At 44.9% G+C, this 19,632-nt stretch overlaps 1 protein-coding gene across 1 annotated transcript in view; it reads left to right on the forward strand.

Moving 5' to 3' along the window:
• The window catches only part of Mertk (MER proto-oncogene, tyrosine kinase), a 107,114-nt gene that overhangs the window by 71,092 nt on the left and 16,390 nt on the right, over positions 1 to 19,632 (forward strand). The window contains exons 9-15 of the mRNA XM_052723981.1: positions 2,638 to 2,791; positions 5,883 to 6,036; positions 8,507 to 8,592; positions 10,415 to 10,510; positions 11,254 to 11,334; positions 13,668 to 13,760; positions 15,015 to 15,133. Coding sequence (XP_052579941.1) covers positions 2,638 to 2,791; positions 5,883 to 6,036; positions 8,507 to 8,592; positions 10,415 to 10,510; positions 11,254 to 11,334; positions 13,668 to 13,760; positions 15,015 to 15,133 — 783 coding nt within the window. The remainder of the gene's footprint in view (positions 1 to 2,637; positions 2,792 to 5,882; positions 6,037 to 8,506; positions 8,593 to 10,414; positions 10,511 to 11,253; positions 11,335 to 13,667; positions 13,761 to 15,014; positions 15,134 to 19,632) is intronic.

The following is a 19,632-nucleotide window of genomic DNA, read 5'->3' on the forward strand; positions in this document are numbered from 1 at the left end:
TAATTAAAGAAGGAGAGGTTATGAATTTGAAAGAGAGTAGAGGAAATTATGTAATACTCACGTGTGAAATTCTCAAAATATTTTAGTTTTTCACAAAAGAATTTACAGTGGGTTGTATGCAAATACTGTGTCTGTGTATGCATACTGAGGATGAAACCCAAAGCATCCCTTCAGCTAAGCATGTACCCACCACTGAGCACGCACCTAGCTGTTTTGTGTGGGAACCGGTCCCGTACAGGTTCCAAGGAACAAATGTACTGTCACATTTATTTTTTTTATGTCATTATTGTTAGGTTTTATATTGGTCCAAGTGTGCCATTTTTCCTAGTTGTGTGTTTCCTTTTAGTTTATAGGAAATTTCTCTTATAAATGATGTATCACGTTTGAGTCCTTGTAGGAAAAGACAGTATGTAGCCAGACTCAGGCCCAGTTCCCTTTTTAGCATGAAGTCTTTTTGGCATGAAGTCTTATGCTAAAAGAGGGATCAGGCTGAGAGCTATGCTATAGACTTTTTCTTAATGAGAAAAGCCTGAGTCACTACAGGGCTCCAGGACTCAGGATGTGGACTGTGGAGTTACACTCCTGATGATTTTCAGTTCTATCTACCCCCAAATTAAATACAGAACTGCAAACTAGCCCCCAAATTAAATGCAGAGTTACAAATTAATCCACTATCAAAATAAAACACTTTCTCTCTAAAAAGGACCAACCTAGGATATAGCAGTCCCCACCACTGCTAACTTTCCGTTTGTTTACCTAACAACAACAAAAATCTGTGGCCCACACCCTGAGCTCAGGCCTCGGGGGCAAAGGATGGGAGGTGGTGCCCCCTTTTCATTTCTTTCCCTCCTTAGGATTAAGGGTCACTTCCAATTTAGATGGAAGCTCTGGAAGGCCAAACCCAGTGGCCTCTTGGTCATGAATGACCGGCCTGCTCTGTCCTTGAGGCTGAGCTAGCTCTGTCCTGCTCCATTTCTAGAAGTAACTGGCTTGAAACCCAGTGGACCTGAGATGAAGTTACCACCAACCACGCCTCCAGTCCAAAGATTTTTTTTGTGGCGCCTGTGCCCCACATGACCTGTTATTTCCCTCTGAAATCAAAAGCCCACCATCCAGGGACAAAGACAGGTTCCCAGAGCATCATTTCAGACTGGCAAACCCACAACTATCACTTCAAAAAGCTGGGCCCATTTGGTGTTGGATTACCAACTGGTGTGCTCTTCCCGGGGGTAGACTAGTTCTCCCCCTCTTGGCGTTCCTAAAGCTTGTAGTTCTGTGTATAGGGCTGAAGCCTCGTGAGCTTTCCCTATTCACTTTGGCGTGTCCATTGGTGCCATCTTTATTTGGCCCTGAAAACACACATACAAGTAACATGTAAATACACATAAGCATGTAGCAACAGTAACGAGAAACAGAGGCTACGAATTAGGAGAGCAAGGAGGGTATATGAGAGGGTTTAGAGGGAGGAGAGAGAAAGCAGAAATAATGTGATTATGTTATGATTTCAAAAATAACAAAAACAGAAGTCCAGGTCCATGGAGGTCTGGAAAGCCTGAGGAACATGTCAGTTAAGGCTATTTCTCTCCCTGGGGCTTTATGACACACTGTTGTGTGGCAGTGGTATTAAAACAATAGCAGATAAAGGAAGCCAGGCTTCAAACCTTTCACAAATTGGGGCTGGACAGGTAGCTCAGAGGCTAAGGGCACTGGCTGCCCTTCCAGAGGATCCAGGCTCAATTCCCAGCACCCACATCGTGGCTCACAACCATCTGTAACTAGAGTTCCAGGGGATCCAACACCTTCTTCTGGTCTCCATGGGTATCAGGCATGCATGTAGTACATAGACTAGACATATATGCAGGCAAAACATTCATGTGCATAAAATAAACAAATCTAAAAAAAATTTCAAACCTCACAAATTGTCCATTTGTCAAGCAGAGGGGGAAATGCAATCATTCCTCCCATCTACCCATCTAGAGAGTTTACTTAGAATCACCAGAACCTCAGGGAACAGAAGCTTGGCTAAACCAAGGGTGGTTGGCAGGTGCAGAGTGCCCAGGGACAGTGTGAATCTATGGCAGCGTGCCAAGGATAAGATTTTACACATGAGATCACAAGGGTTCAGTCCTGCTCTTAACATCTAGGACAGCGGTTCTCCACCTGTGGGTTGTGACCCCTTGCGGGGAGTCACATACCAGATATTTACATTGTCATTCATAACAGTAGCAAAATTACAGTTATGAAGTAGCAACAAAATAATTTTATGGTTGGGAACTATATTATAGAGTTGCAACAGTAGGAAGGTTGAGAACCACTGACCTAGAAGCATCCACTACATGTTCCCTCTGTTCTAGACGTTTCTTAAGTGACTGCTCTAAGTGCCATGCCTTCAGGACCTGAGTTTTCCAGGGTCCCCAAGGCTTGAGATTGCTGTCATATCCATCCCCACCTCCATGACCCACCCTGTAGTGCCACCCACAATGGCCCTCGTGAAGAAGGAACTTTGTGGAGACATGACCTCTGTGCGTGGAGAATGGGTGGCTTCCCTCAGGAGGAACTGTGGGTATGTGGGTAGCTGTCTAGTGAGATCCCCACATGCCTCAGTGTTTCATTTCCTTTTTTCTTCTCTGTTACCAGAAAGAGCTTTCTGAAGAAGTTGACCAGAATGGCAGCTGGGCTCAGATTCCTGTCCAAATCTACAATGCCACCTGCACAGTGAGGATTGCGGCCGTCACTAAAGGGGGCGTTGGACCTTTCAGTGAGCCAGTGAAAATAATCATTCCTGAACACAGTGAGTCGGGACCCCTGTTGGCTGCAGAACGTGGCAGTCTGAGTAGCTCACAGACTGCCTACTTGGGCTCATTGCGATGGCAGCTGATTGACAAGTGTAAAATAAGAACCAAAATGTGTTGTTGCAATTATAAGGAACTTTAGAATACACTCCACAGAACCCCTGTACTCCTGCCATTGCCTGCCATTGCCATTAACACTAATAACTTATGAGGAAGATTCGTCCTTTCAGAATACTGAGTTGGACGTTAGCTGCAGAATTTGGTTTAAGGCACATGACACTACATTTTGGACAGGCAATACTGCTAGACCTTTTGCGGCCTCTGACCGACACTGTTGGCTTGCCGCATTCGTTTCTGCTCTGTTTGAAGCTGCTGCTCGCCTTGTTTTTACCCATTCGACCCTTGGGTAATGTGCTCAGTGACTTGGTCTGCATAGAACATCAAGTGTTTCCTTCAGAAGCTGTCCTCACGCAGCCCTGACTAGCTGAGCTAAATGCCCAACCATCCATATTAGCTCTTGCCTATTACTGGAATGTTCTTTGGCAAGGAGCCATCATGATGCCTCACACGGGCCAAATGCTGTTCATGCTTCTGTAAATCAGGGGAGCCACCTTCGTCCTGACTCCAACCCATCCTAGGTTGTTTGGGATTAAACCATTGTTGTAAACTGCATGCCCAGCCATCTTTTCCAGCCTGACTTACTCATTTACAAGTTCTTGCCAAACACGGCCTTTGCACCCAATAGCAGATGAGACTTGAGAGCCGATGACTCATTTGTGTCTGTCTCTTTCCCTGTGATCCCCAAGCAGGCTGTCCTTTTCGTACTAAATAGGACGTAGATTACCTTCCTGCAGCAGGAACTCCATCCCTGGGAACACACTTAGTGGTGGTGGAGAGACTATCTACCTGGAAGACAGTGAGATTCTGAGTCAAAAGGCAGCTTTACAAACCAAAGTTTAGAGCAGCAGTTAAGAACACTTGCTGCTCTTGCAGAGGACCGGAGCTTAGATCCCAGCACCCGCATCAGGTAGCTTAAAGCTCCAAGGGATCTGATGCCCTTTTCTGGTCTCCATGGGGATCCACATGCATGTACATTCCTACATGCACACATTGGTAAATATACACATACACATCAATAATGGCCCATCCTTCTTAAAAATCAGAATTTGTGACCATAGAACTTCCATATTTATGTGTAATAAACTGTAAAAGATTTTAAAGGTTTGCTTCATAATCACCTGTAAAAGTGCCCGTTACTACATTTAGCCGTTATGACTAGCTGGCTAAATAACACCAGCTCCCGGCAATACAGTTCGAATTTTAGTTACCCTCCTGTGAGAACTGTCATTGCGCAAAGCATAAAGTTGCCTCTGGTCACCACGAGTGACAGATGTGCGGCATCTCTACAGTAGTCATGTCGCGTGTTTCCAAGCTTGTGGGTGACCGGCCACCATGTCTGTCATTCAGTTCACACAGTTGGCACAGACATATGCCCATGTGACTTCCTCACCTCCCTGTACCAAATCCAAGTGACTTTTACAACCATGGATAGTTGACAGAAGGAATTAGTGAGAAAATGTGAAAAGGTAGCAAGAGGTGTTGGAAGTGAAGTGTGAAGTGAAGGTAAGTGGAGTGTGGGATGTTGGCACCACTGTCGTTTGATGGACTTACTGGCATGAGCACAGTTGTGAATGTGTTTACATAAGCCCATTGATGTGACAGAAACACTAAAAGTGTCCCAGTTAAAGGGACACCTGCAAAAAACAAAAAACAAAAAAACAAAAAACCCACAAAATCATAAACAAGGCAAAACAAAACAAAACAAAAACAACTTTACATTAGGGGGGGTAGGGGGTGGAGGGGGTGAGAGGGGGGTGGGGGGCATAGCTCAGGGGTACAGCACTTGCCTAGAATTCACAAGGCCCTGGGCGCCATTCCAACACAACAACAAAACCTTCACATTAAAGGAATTCACAGAAATACCTTACAACACCAAAAGCGAGAAGATAAAATGTTGGAATTGTAATCCAACTTGGAAAAGCACGTGACAGGTCTGGGCAACACAGAGAAGGTATTTTCCGTGTGCTCAGTTGATTGGCCAGAAGACAAACACTGTTTGGATGTCCTGCGACCTTTTCTTTTTCGGACAGAGAAGTCACTTTCTCTTACTGTTTTGACTTACTTTGTACCAACCGGACATGGTGTACGAGACTACAGTCCCGGCAGAGACACGGGATGAAAAACTGGAGACCAGCCTGGGCTGCATAGGGAAACCCCGTGAAAAGGAGAAAGGGGGGAGGGAGAGGAAGAAGAAAGAGGAATGCCGTGCACCAAGCAGTGTTTTGCTAGTTTTTCATTTTCGTCTGAATTTATTACCAACATGAAGCAAGTGTGTCATTTGGTTATTTTTTAATTGGCAAGTGAAAGTTGTATGTGTCTGTGGTCTTCAATATGTTGTTTTGACAGGCATTTACTGTGGAGTGAGACAAGAAAACTAGTGTCATTGTTCCCTTAAATTTTATTTCTTTAATAATTTAATTTTATTTTATATACATTGGCATGAGGGCATCAGATCCCCTGGAACTGAAGTTACAGACAGTTGTGAGCTGCCATGTCGGTGCTGGGAATTGAACCTGGGTCCTCTGGAAGAGCAGCCAGTGCTCTTAACTGCTGAGCCATCTCTCCAGCCCTTTTTCTAAAATAATTTTAATTTTGTTTATTTTTAATTGTGTGGCTTGTGTGCCTGCTTGTCTGTGTGTGCACCATGTGACAGCGATGCCCATGGAGACCAGGGGAGAATGAGGGAACCCTTCAAGCTGGAGTTTCAAGCAGTTCTGAGCCACCCATTGTAGGTACTGGGAACCGAACCTGGGTCTTTCACAAGAGCAGCGAGCGCTGGTGACCTCTGAGCCATCTCTCCAGCTCCTAGTTTCATTGATAATTGTGACTCTGCATCATTTCACCCTGCACGAAGTGAGAACAACCTGCATTCGTTGATCACAAAGAGTTAAAGGATTGCAAGCGGATCCATCCTACGTATTCTGAATCCCAGAGCAGTAGTCCCAATGAATGTTTTTGGATTTGTTCCAGGTAGGGTAGATTATGCGCCCTCATCAACTCCAGCCCCCGGCAACACAGAGTCTATGATCATCGTCCTCGGCTGCTTTTGTGGATTTATTTTAATCGGGCTGATTTTATATATTTCTCTGGCCATCAGAAGAAGAGTCCAGGAAACAAAGTTTGGGTAAGTTTTCCGCTTAAAAAACGTTGACCTTGAGCAGGCATGGTGGAGCACACCTTTAATCCCAGTAAAGGCAGAGGCGGGCAGATCTTTGTGAGTTTGAGATCAACCTGGTCTACACAGAGCTGGGGTGGGTGAGAAAGGTTTCACCCTTCTATAAAAAGAAAAAAAAAATTAACCCTATGGTGCCAGTGCGGTTGTTATAACAGATGATAGCAGCTGTCTGGCTATCTGCTTTGTCCTATCTTATGCAGGCCCCGGAGCCAGGGGACTTCCCTACTTAGAACAGTTCCTGCAAAGTCAGCAACTGTAAGAGCTGGCCCTACAATGGGCTCGTCTACAGAGAAGAGCCTCAGTAGGATATGCTATGCAAACTGGGTAGTGTTGAATGAGATGCTTTAAAAGTGACCCCAATTATTAATTATTGTGTGTGTGTGATATATGCACATGTGTACACATGTATGTGCATCTGCACTTTCCTGTGCATGCCTGTGTGGAGGCCTGAGGTCAAACACATCAGGTGTTTTCCTCTGTTGACCACCACTGTTTTTAAATTTAAAAAATTTTCAAAAAAGACTTTTTTTTTTTAAAAACTTCTGTGTGTGTGTGTGTGTGTGTGTGTGTGTTCTCAATGCCATGTTACACATAAAGAGATCATAGGACAACTTGCAAGAGCTCTCTTCTTCCACATGTGGGTTCATCATTGAACTCAAGTTATCAGGCTTGGTAGCCAATGCCTTTACCCACTGAGCCATTTCACAGGCCCCTCCATTGTATTTTTTGAGACAGGCTCTCTCATTAAAGCCAGGCCTTTCCGTTTTGGCTAAACTGGCTGACTGGTTAGCTGGGAACGTTCTGTCTTTCTCTCTACCTCCAGCACTGGGGCTACTAGCATACGCCTCCACACTCAGCTTTTATGTGTATCTGGGGATCATATCCACATGCTTACACATCAAGCCCTTTACCACTGCGTCATCTCCCTAGGCCCCAGTTGTTGTTGTTTTTTTTTTTAAGGTACAGTCCAAACATCCACAAACTGAAAATATGAACCACAAAATGGTTCAGTTGGAAACAGAGTGTCAATTTGATGCCACCTTTGGAAATTTTGTTTCACACACAAAATGATTACAAGCATTCTATACCTTCATGCTGTGTGTGAAGTAGGTGTGAAATGGGTATAGCTTCATGTTTAGATTTGGTTCCAAGATTCCAGAATCTGAAAAGGTCCTGAAATTCCTAACACTTCTGATCCAGCCATTTTTAGAGAAGGATGCCCTGCCTGTATGTAGAGGGGATACAGGGACCATCGCCAAGGTATTAGCATCCCTGGATGGCTGAAGGTGGCTTGCCTCCTGCTTTTTATTTCTTCTTTTCATCCTTCCTTCCTTCCTTGGCTAAATTTTCACATTTTCTGTAATTATCCATTTCAAATAGAGACCGTTTTGTATTCGAACACTGCAATTTAAAGTCCTCTTTTCCTTTTCCCACCCCAGTTCTGTCCCTGTAAACAGCCTTTTAACATTGCCGGGCTTCCTCGCCATTATCCGTCTCTCAGTGGACTGCAAGGTCATTACCAATTCTAACGGCTGTAAGCCTGAGGTAAAAATACTGTGTTCTGGCAGCACTTAAGAGATGCTGAGTCAGGATGGAGCGATGACTCTGCAGCCAAAAGCATTTGCTGCTCTTGGTGAGGACCTGAGTTCGGTTCCAAACACCCATGTCAAGTGGCCAACAACCACCTGTAACTCCAGTTCCAGAGGGTCTTATGCCCTCTTCTGGCCTCCTCAGGTACTCACGTAGATACACACATATACATACAATTTTTTTTTTAAACATCAAAAAATGAACCTTAAAAAAAAGGCTTGCTGGGGCTGGAGCAATGGTATATATGCAGGCAAAACAATCAAACACATAAGAGTAAGTCAATACCTTTTTTTTTTCGAGACAGGGTTTCTCTATGTAGCTTTGCACCTTTCCTAGAACTCACTCTGTAGACCAGGCTGGCCTCAAACTCACAGAGATCCGCCTGCCTCTGCCTCCCGAGTGCTGGGATTAAAGGCTTGTGCCACCTCAATATCTTAAAAAATGTAACAGTTATCCTTTGTTTTTAAGATATTTACACGCATAATCATATATGTATGTAAAGAAGGTATGAATCCATGGCCTTGGCCATGACAGGCAAGCATACTCACCATGGATACCTAGTCCTTTTCTATGTCCTTCATGATACCCCCCCCCCCCCCCCCCCCCCCCCCCCCCCCCCCCCCCCCCCCCCCGTAGTACTGGGAATCAAACCCAAGGTCTCACACCTGCTTCACAAGCATTCTACCACCAAGCTGCATTCCCAGCAGGGAAATGTTTTGGCTGCAGAAGAGCCCTTTATATATGCTGAGACACCATAACGGCCTTGTGGTGCTGACGGCACATGGTTCCATTACCCTGTTTTTATGGCTGGCTGTCTGTTTTTGTGCAGGGGTGCATTCTCTGAGGAGGATTCCCAATTAGTCATAAATTACATAGCAAAGAAGTCCTTCTGCCGCCGGGCCATCGAGCTTACCTGTAAGTTGACTTTCATTTCACTTTTTGGCAAAAGTTAAAATAGTGGAGAGCCAAGATAAGTTTCTAATGAAAGCTAATAGATGAGAATGGGAAAGAAAGGAAAATATGTATATATGTATGTATTTTTCTGAGAAATATGTGTGTGTGTTTTGTGTGTGTGTATATATATACATATATATGCACATATATACATATATGGGTTTTTTGCTTTGTTTTTCTGAGATAGGGTCTTGCTATGTAGTCTAGGCTAGCCTCAAACTCGTGATCCTCTTACCTCAGCTGGATCCTGAGTACTGAGTTTATAGTCACTGGCTACCACACCTGAGCAGGATGGATACTTTTAGCATTCAGAATCCTTTCAGAAGCTGGCAAAGAGATACTCAGGTGTTGTCTTATCAATCTCTACTGGCCAGGCTACTGGACATTGGAAGTGAATCTGGTATTAAGAAATAAGCTAAGGCCAGGCGGCAGTAGCACATGCCTTTAATCCCAGCACTCAGGAGGCAGAGCCAGTGGATCTCTGTGAGTTCAAGGCCAGCTTGGTCTACAGAGCGAGATCCAGGACAGGCACCAAAACTACACGGAGAAACCCTGTCTCAAAAAACCAAAAAAAAAAAAAAAAAAAGAAAAAAGAAAGAAAGAAGTCAAGGATACACAATCCCATGAAACAATGAGGAAAAGAAAAACCTTGTGGGTGATGGGAAATGGGGCAGAGGTCAGAGGTTTAAAGGAAGCCACAAAGCAGTGGATATAATCTCCAGCCTCACTTCCTGCTGTCCTGGCCACTAACTCAAAGGACAGTCTGCCAAGTTATTGGAAGGCTTGAATTTTGATGAGTAGGAGTGGGGGTTTCTGGGTTTTTTGGGGGGAAGGGTGAACAGATACAAGTTCCTGAGCAATTTCAGGATCAATGGGCAAAGAGTGCACACATTATCAAATCCATGCTTCTGGTTGTCTATTTGACAAAACTAAATAAAACAAAACAGGACATAGCCCGACGGAATACAGGCTACTGTGAACCAAGACTTATTCGGTGTACAACAGTATTAGCTACTTTTCTAACCAACGTTTTTCACCTTTAGGTGTCTCTGTTCTTGCATTTAAAAACTGTTCATTTAGACAGTTTTCTCCTCTATTGGGGAACACATTGAGTAATTTTTTTCCAGGAGTGAACATCTCCCTTCCAATATGAAGAAGGCTCTTCTCTTTCAAAGGTTGCTCATGTCTCAACTGTAGCCCAGGGGTCATTAAATGCCTCTCCTTCTCTAATGCTGCACATCTGCTGCGTACCTTAGTGCAGTCTACATACTTGCTGTAGATAGTCTTATTCTCCAACCCCCGGAAGTATTCATTTCAGCCTGATGTCTTAGAAAGAGATGCCACATGCCACATGTACAAGAACAGTTTATTCTCTGGATATTTCCTGTGGTTTTATTTCTCTTCTTCCCTGACTGGCATGGGAGGGTAGGGGAGATGTCCGGATGGCTCTTTCCTATACCATAAATAGGGATACGTTATCCATGGATAACCCCTTTAAAGTCAAAAGCAGACTTTTTCTGCACGCATCTCAGTGTGGACAGCTGCTATTGTAAGAAAGGGAAGAGACGTGTGGATCATTTTTATAGCTGTTTGTAGATGAACTTACCTTGAAGGATTAATTTTATTCACCCCAATGGCAGTAGAATGAAGTATAGACTTTTTACATGAGTACAAAGTAGGGAAACTGTGTAACTATGACACAGGACTTCCCATATACTTCTGCCTCTATTTAGCGGAAGAGAGCATGATGCTAATTCTTACTCACACGATTACTCCTTTGTAGTGCACAGCTTGGGAGTGAGCGAGGAGCTGCAGAATAAACTAGAAGATGTTGTGATCGACAGAAATCTTCTAATTCTGGGAAAAATTCTGGGTGAAGGTAAGCAGCTTTAAAGCCTTTCTTTTTAAAATGTGAGACAAGGAGCAGTTGAGGATTTTTTTTTTAAATGTGTATTCATTGAATAAAATACCGATTTTATGACTTGGCATTATAATGCAAATAATTCTTCTTTGGACCTTAAAATGAAAGAGGAGAGTTTTGAAACTCAGATCTGACAGATGTCAGAGGCATCTGAAGTCCCTGGAACTGAGTAAGTTTTGGAAGTACAAATTCCCTTCCTTCATTACAAAGCATGTGATTCATTGGTTATTATTTTTTATTATTATTATCTATTGATTGATCGGAGTTCTATGCATTTAAGGTATTGACCTACTTCTTCAGTTGATGAAAATATGCGCTTAAATTTTAAAATTGTTTTCAGCATAAATGATAGTGTTATTAAATTTGTGCTTTGGGCTGGGGATGTAGTTCAGTGGTAGCGTGCTTGCCTGACATGTACAGAGCCCTGAGTTCTAGCTCTAGCACTTGGGGGTAAAAAAGACAGTCTTGTGATCTTCCCCTCTAAGTATCTTGGGTCAGTTATAATGGTTGGTGAAGGGACAAGCTGAGCGAAGTCTGACCACTCAAGGTCATCATACCAGTGCGCACCCCTGCTGTGCAGGTGTCTGAGCAGGCCCTGCCCGATGTCTGTGGATGAGTCACTCCAGGACCACGCAGCTCTGCATTTCTGTGGTCAGGAGGGCATCTGCACAGCATCGCATGGATGTTGCTTCACTTCACAGGAGAGTTTGGGTCTGTAATGGAAGGAAATCTGAAGCTGGAAGATGGGGCTTCTCAGAAGGTGGCCGTGAAGACCATGAAGTGTGAGTTTCCAGCGTGGCACCCATTCTTCCGGGGTGGGCAGTTACCTCAACATCAGGTGCTCCGTGTGGAACAGTGTTGTACTCTGGTCTCAGTGGCTGATGGGCCCCGAGGCAATGTGGGAGCATGGTCACCCGCAGAAGTACATGATGAGCTCTCTGTGTACACGTGCCTTGTACGTTCTTCATGCTCAAAGCAACAATTGTCCCTTCCACCAACTCTACCAATTTTCTCCCTCACCCTCCATTATCTAGTACAGCTACTGATCCCCATGAATTCCTGAGGCCAGGGGATCTAGTGTTAGTATCTGACCCCAGGGATTGGTCTGACTGATCTCTAGGATAGTGGGGCCACTTCCTCAGAATAGTTCCCTCACGAATTCCATCATGCTGGTTATCTAAGATTGAAAGGGTAGCCTCTGGCTTCAGAACCTCCATGTAATTCAATAGTAGAGTACTCACCTAGCACACACAATGGGTCCAATCTCAAGCACTATGGAAGAGAAAATAAAAACTAGGGCATGCCAAAGAGAGCCTGTTAGACTCTTAACCAAGAGCCCTTGACATTGTGACCAAAGATTGACGTCATCCACAGGGTGACACAGTCATTCATGAGTGCTGTTTTCCTGAGGGGACATAAAATTGATTATGTGGGGGAATAAATACATGTTTCAAACTTACTAAAAAAAGACTCCTGAGTCCCCACTTGCCTGGGGTTGGCCCTTTGGTAAGGTTTACAGGCAGACCTCTGTCCCTACTTTCTGTTAGGTCCCCTGGTGCTCTGTAGCAAAGGGAAGCCGTGAGGAGGAAGTGACAGACATGTTATCAACATAAAGGTTTTAAAACACTTTTTCTAAGTTTTCTGTACCTGGATGAGATAAATAGATAGTAAACCCTTAGAACAGTACAGACCCTGGCTAGGTACTCTCCGGCCATTTCAGTCACTAGTTACACCCTATTAAAGAAATCCCTCAAGACAGGCTTGGCCTTGTGTTTTGTCTGTTCTTGATTATAGTGAGATATAGATAAAATAAAATTTATCATCTTAACCATTTTTAAATGCATAGGCCAATGGCATTTAGCATCTTCATGTTGCCATGGATGCATCACCACCACCCAGCTCTTAAATGGTCCATCTTTTCAGACTGAAACTCTACACCCCCCATCCCCTCCCCCACCCAGGAAGTGACCATTCTACTGTCTGTCTGGTTTGTCACTCCAAGTACTGCTTGCAAATGCAACCAAACGGGATTCAGTCTCTCGGGACTGGCTTGTTTCAGATAGCATAATATTGAATTTATTTTTTTTAATTTTATCACATTGACTTATTTGTTTGTGTGTGTATATGTGTGCGCACACTTGGACCATGGCACGTGTGTAGAGATCAGATGATAACTTCTGGGTGTCTGTTTTCTTCCACCATGTGGGTTCCCAGGGATCAAATTCAGGTTATCAAATTTTGGGGGCAAGTCCTTTATCCACTGAGCTGTCTTGATGGGCTAATATTGAATTGTAAATAGTTCTCTTAAGTTGGTTACATTTCAAAAGTTTGGTGTGAAGTGTACCCAGCTCACGGGCATGATTTAACAAATAGTCACTATGGACCTGGGCATGCATGCATCCATAGCAATGGGGGGCGGGGGAGAGGTAATTGTGACAGATCAGTTGGAAATTACTTTGGATTTAGGGAGATTTTTTTTTCTTATTAAAATTAAAAGTCTATTAAATTAACATTTTAAGACCAGTTTTAGGTTCGCAGAACAACAAGGCAGAAAGTACAGTTGCTATATGTCCCCCATCCTCTCACATCTTTAGTGTAATGAGCAACTGTCTTTCGTGAGACTATTGTTCAATTGGTGTGCTCACCTCATGTGTCATCTACTGAAGTTCTTTGTTTTCACTTGTGTTTGCTGTTGGTCTTGCATAGCTCTACGAGTTTGACAAATGCGTGAGTGGCCTATGTTCCCATCACACTGAACAGTTGTGGCCTGAAAATCCCTCAGGTTTCCTCTTTGGTTTTCTCTTCTCTCCTCCCAACCCCTAAAGTCTATAAGTATTCTTGCCTGTCGCTATAGTTTTGCCTTTTCCTGATTTTAGGAGTTTTTATTTTTGTTTGATTTGTTTGTTTGGTTTTTTGTTTGCTTTTAGAGACAGGGTCTTGCTATTTAGCCCAGGCTGGCCTCTGAGTCCTCCTGCCTCAGCTTCCCCGAGGGTTAAGAATGCGCCGTGAAGCCTGGTGTGGATTGTAGTTTTACTGGACAAAAGTGCTATTTCTGGTCCCCTCCTCTAACCTGAAGACATTGATCAAGCCCTGCATTTTCCATCTGCTCCTCTAGTGGACAACTTTTCTCAACGGGAGATCGAGGAGTTTCTCAGTGAAGCAGCGTGCATGAAAGACTTCAACCACCCAAACGTCATCCGGCTTCTAGGTACCTCAGGGAGATGCCAGAGTGAGGCTGGGAGGGACCACTGTGTGCTGAAGAGGAAAAAAGAAAAGTTTTGGTGTAGAGAGGTTAATACTAAAAATCATAACCCTGGGTTCATCCTACCTTCTGAGACTGAGAGTAAAAATGGATTTGTGTTTTCTGGGTGTCAACGGAATTAGAGATAGAGCGTCCACAGAAATTAGAGATTGTCAGTTAAAATAGTGCCCAGTGACTCAAAGGCAAGACACAAGAGCTAGTCACATGATAGTCTTTGTGGGATGGAGGCTGTGAATTGAAAACCAGTGAAGTAAAGCCATAAACCTAGACATTTCTCTAAATAGTCTTTGAGAAACAATTTATGAACCAACTTGTGAGTCATGGCACAGCACACTGACTATTCCATAAACACAATTTAATGAAATTTGGCTTTATATAAATATCCATGTTAAAAAAATACAGACATGGGTATCTGTGCATGATGTGCAAGGGACAATATTCTGAGACAGAGAAGCAATCTAAAAATGCTGGCCTGTTTCTTCCCTGCCCTTTGCCTTGGTCCATAATAAACCGTTCAGTGATCTTTCAGAGAAAGCTGTAGAAATGCAAAAGCTAAGGTTTGGATAAAATCTAATGTCAATTGTTTGCAGTTGGTGGATTTAGCAGACTAGGCGAGACATTCAACTTTGCTTGACACGTTACACTTTGTAAGTCTAGGATCAGGTGACCAGCTCATTCTAGAATTCCATGCTAAAGCATTGTAACTTCAGTCACTGAAAGTTCAGGAGGGGTTTTACCTGTAAGTCCTCAAAAATACTTTAATAACTTTAAACATCTGGTTGCAGTAGACCTCTTCATAGGAGTACTTAGCTAATTTGCCCCCAGATTCTCTGAGGTCTGTACCCCTCAGTTATTCAGCCTAACAAAAACAAAACACAAAACCCCTTTGGTTTCTAATTGTCTGTTCTTGTGACAGATTGAGTTTTGAGAGTTCTCTTGCAAACACTAGCCTAACATGAAAGAGAGAGAGAGAGAGAGAAGGAAGGAAGGAAGGAAAAAAGAAAAAGAAAAAGAGTCATACAGTTTGCAGGTGTTACATATGCTAGAATCCACTGTGAAAGCTCTGAGCCTGTGATTTCTTCACCTCTTGACCTGCTAGCACATGGCTCCAATTTGGCCAGTGGGCCTCCAGGGTTTATGTGTTCATTGTGTTCATACCTAACAAGGGCTCTTTGTAACTGGTCCTGTTTTCAATTTCAGGCGTGTGTATAGAAATGAGCTCTCAAGGCATCCCGAAGCCCATGGTGATTTTACCCTTCATGAAATACGGAGACCTGCATACGTTCCTGCTATATTCCCGGATAGAAACAAGACCAAAGGTAAACAGGCCACTTGTGCTGCCTCTCAACTGTTCCTGAAGCTTTCGTGACAACTTGGACAACCCCAGGGTCTCTGAAAATGCAGAGAAGGACGCTGGCCTTGGATCAGAGTTCACTGTACACCCCCTCAACAGGCCTATGAATGAGTCTTTATCCTTGTTCACGGTGGGAGGCCAGGTGGTCCCACAATCTTGGGCCAAAGTCTCCTTGACTGCAGCCTATGGGGCCTTTATTCATCACATTCTGGTGAAGGCAGCTCTCCTAAAGAGATGCGTTTTGTTTATTTGAGGTAAGTTCACATTATAGCCCAGGCTAGCCTCCTGAGTGCTGGGATCACAAGCTTGTACCACCACACCCAGCTGTCCTAAAGTAAATTTTAGAGCCCTTCTTGGAGTCATGGGTTTCAGCCTTTGAAGTGTAAAATATTCGTTTGTGACTGAATCATCTTGTGGTCCTCACTACGATGGGTTGCAGGCAGATATGGCAAGGCGAGAGGGCTCAGCTGCCATCCTTGTACTCCGTTACCCCCTTACCCCCTGAGGACTGCACAGCCTTTGCAGTTTGGGTTATACCCAGAAAGCTAATAATGGGTCATCTCAGAGATTCAGGAGCATGAATTTAAAGGCTTGTCCTGGCTGGACGGTGGTGGTGCACACCTCTAATCCCAGCACTCAGGAGGCAGAGGCAGGTAGATCTTTATGAGTTCAAGGCCAGCCTGGTCTACAGAGCTAGTTCCAGGACAGCTAGGGCCGTTACACAGAGAAACCCTGTCTGGAAAAACCAAAAAAAAAAAAAAAAAAAAGGCTTGTCCTCTTTGGGGTCAGCTTTTACTATGGACTTCAAAGATTGTAGATTTGGGGATCCTATGATGGAGACATTGCCGTGGGCCTCCTTGTGAAGTGAGCACCGTGTTCCCCTCTCATGTTCCCTGTGGGCAGACCTGTGCCTATGAGCAGGAGCTGTGATTTGTGTCCATGGCATACTCAGGCTGGTCCATCACTCCTCTGAGATGGCAGCATCGCCACAGGCACCCACAAAGGGAAAACATGGGGCTGACCTCTATCAGGACTCACCCTAGGTTAGGACAGAATTTGCTGTGGGCCGGCAGTCCCTAAGTCATTGCTGCCAAACGGTGCAGCGGTGGGAAGGAACTGTACCAACCAGTTGATACCAGGGCATGCTCTAACACAGGCATCACTGTCCTCTTAGCTGCCACCAACAGCAGAACTCTGCTGAGGGCAGTTACAGTCTTTCATGTGTCATGCTTTGGCTGTTATGTCTGAGAACACTTTATTAACCCCTTAGTTAAATTGTTTTATTTTTCCCTGCTGCTTCCTTAAAACTGTTCAGTTTTACATGATTTATTTGAGTATTCATTTGGGTCAATTTTTGTAGAATGTCTGATATTTAGTTCAAGGCACTTTCTTTTTGTATTACTACTACTACTACTACTACTACTATTTTGCCCAGGGAATCTTAAAGCCCAAGCTGACCTCAAACTCCCACTCACTATATAGCTAAGAAGGTCCTTTAACTTCTGATCCTCCTGTCTCTGTTTCTGCCTCTGGAGTTCTGGATTACAGATGTGTACCACCGTGTCCCATTCCTGTGATGCTGGGCATTGAGCCCAGGGCTACTTGCATGCTTTATAAACACTCTAACCAACTAAGCCACATCCTGACTCTAAGGTTCCTTTTTGGTTGGTTAGTTTTGTATGTAATTGGTCATCATTTATGAAAAGGCCACCTTTAATCTACTAAATTGTTTTCACACCTCTATCAAGAACTTGACAGGCTGCACACCATGGGTCTGTTTCTGAGCCCTCCCTCTGATCCATTAAACTGTCTGCCCATCCTCTGTCCCTACACCATTGACTCGAATACTGCAACCCTTCTGTAAGTTTTAACACTGTCGAGTGTGCTTCCCACTCTATCCTGCTTCTTTACATTCCCCTGCAGTTCCCCGACTCCCCCATCCTCCATTCCACCCCACCCTCAGCACACTTTAATAGTTCTGCTTCCAATGGCCAAAGTTCTGCTGTCATCTTTTATTCTTTTTTTTTTTCTTCTTTTTTTTTTTTTTTGGTTTTTCGAGACAGGGTTTCTCTGTGTAGCTTTGCGCCTTTCCTGGGACTCACTTGGTAGCCCAGGCTGGCCTCGAACTCACAGAGATCCGCCTGGCTCTGCCTCCCGAGTGCTGGGATTAAAGGCGTGCGCCACCACCGCCTGGCCATCTTTTATTCTTTTAAACAAAACAACAACTAAGGAAAGCAAGTGCAGAGTATTTTCTCGACTGATTTTTTTCCCTTTGCAAAAGTACAGGGTACAGGTACTCAGTGGTAGAGACTAACTCCCGGGTGTGACAGATGAAAAGGAATATATTTTTACACTCTGATAGTTTGTAGCCTGCGATAAAGGTGGAAGACACAGAGTTCAGAGAGTAGCTGGCACACCGGGCTTTTTTCAGGATGCTGCTTTGCTCAGTCAGTTCCCTCGGCATAAAGACCTTTTGTTCCAACTGCCGTCATCTAAGATTAAGTCTCAATGAGCTTCTGAACTGGGCCTGGATTCTGGGCTCCAAGTGTCACTGTCCTTGGCGTGGACAGTGTCCCTGGAGGTGTGCAGGACAGACAGGCAGATGATAAGCACCACCTCAGCATCTTACCGAGGATGGCAGCTAGGATGGCGTGCATCAAGCAGAAATGTGCGTCTGCTCTAGAGCTTTGCGGAAGGGAGCAGTTCTGGCTGGAGAAGCTTTAATAGTCTGCGCTGCCGTGCAGAAATGAAACAAGGGAAGAGAAGCATTCGACCAGGATGGGGGCGAGAGATCAGAGAGCACCCATGTTGTTGGAACCTTTGGTTTTCTCCTGGGGCAATTGTAGAGACCGCAAGTTGTCTCTGGGGGCAAGGGCAAAGCAGGAGAGGATGGACAGAGAGACACCACAGCAGAGGAGGATGGACAGAGAGACACCACAGCCGAGGAGGATGGACAGAGAGACACTTCAGCAGAGGAGGATGGACAGAGAGGCACCACAGCAGGGGAGGATGGACAGAGAGACACCACAGCAGGGGAGGATGGACAGAGAGACACCACAGCAGAGGAGGATGGACAGAGAGACACCACAGCACGGAAGGATGGATAGAGAGGTCTACAGCAGGGGAGTTACCCTGGGGTTGCACTTTGGGCTCTGCAGGAAGGAAGTTGGCTTTATTAGCATGTAATATCCAAACCAACTCAGAATCACCTTTAAAGAGGAGCTACAGATTCGAGTCTGGTGTCACAGGCCGTGGTCCCAGCTACTGAGGAGGCTGAAGCAGGAGGATCACAAGCAGAAGGGCAGCCTGGGCTACAGAGTCGGGCAGCCTGGGCTACAGAGCCGGGGTACCATTGCTCCAGAGGCAGCCAGTTCTGACTGCAGCATTGGGTGTCTGGCATCACCCCACTTGGACTTTACATCTGCGGTGGTACTGCGCTTGGTTATAAGATGGCAGCAGCTGCTTAAATGTTACATGCTAGCATCCAGAGACAAAGGGGAGAAGCCCATCCTTTACCTCTCCTCACTCTGGGTCCCTCTTTCTCCCCACCTCTGTGTCCATCTGTCTCCACTCCCCCTCCCTGATCCCTTTTCTTAGAACATTACTTTCTCTGCAACAACTTTATTGAGATACCGCACAATTCTCCCACTTAAGGTGTTTAGAAGGGGGATACGGAGACTGTTAAGTAGATACAGATGCTTGTTACCCAGCCGAAGACCAGAGTTTGATCCCCAGGAACCACATGGTGAAAGAATACGAATGTCCCAAACTAAATAAATGTAATAAAAATCTTAAAGTGTTCAAAAAGAAGGAAAGAGAAAGAAAGAAAGCCACTGTTGGACTTGGTTTTGAGGATGGTGACCACAGAAGACCTCCAAACCACACAAAATATTTTAGTGCCCCCATGGCCCTAAAGAAGAAGACCCACTACAAGTTCCTGGCCATCATGCATGGGTCCATCCATGATGAATTCCCTTCCAAGATCCTCGGGGTTGTAAAATATTGTCCTGAGGGCTAGAGCTGCAGCAGGTAGAGTGCTTGCTGGGACCACTTGGACCCCTGGCTTCTGGTTCCAGCACTGCAAAAACTAGGTGTGCTGGCATACTCCTGCTGTCCCAGCGTCAGGTATAGATGTGAAGGTCACAGGACAGTCTCCTGTACCTGGTACCTATCCCCGCCTTCCACTTCGTTTAATGTGGGGTCTGCTGCTCTCTGCTGAGCACACCAGGCTAGCTGTCCTAAGAGCCTCCAGGCATTTTCCTGTCTCTGCCTCCCATCTCACATTAGGAGAGCTGGGACTGTGGGCTCCTGCTGCCTTGCCCAGCCTTATGTGGGTCCTGGGGATCCAAACTCAAGCATTCACCCTTGTATCACGGTGCTCTTCCCAGTGAACCGTCTTCCGGGGCTGAACTGTCAATTCAGTTTCATCAATGGTTGTGTCCACGCCTGTCCTCTGACTTCGCC

This window comes from Peromyscus californicus, unplaced genomic scaffold, assembly GCF_007827085.1.
Source record: "Peromyscus californicus insignis strain IS unplaced genomic scaffold, ASM782708v3 Scaffold_7__1_contigs__length_154581171, whole genome shotgun sequence".
NCBI classification, from domain to species: Eukaryota; Metazoa; Chordata; class Mammalia; order Rodentia; family Cricetidae; genus Peromyscus; species Peromyscus californicus.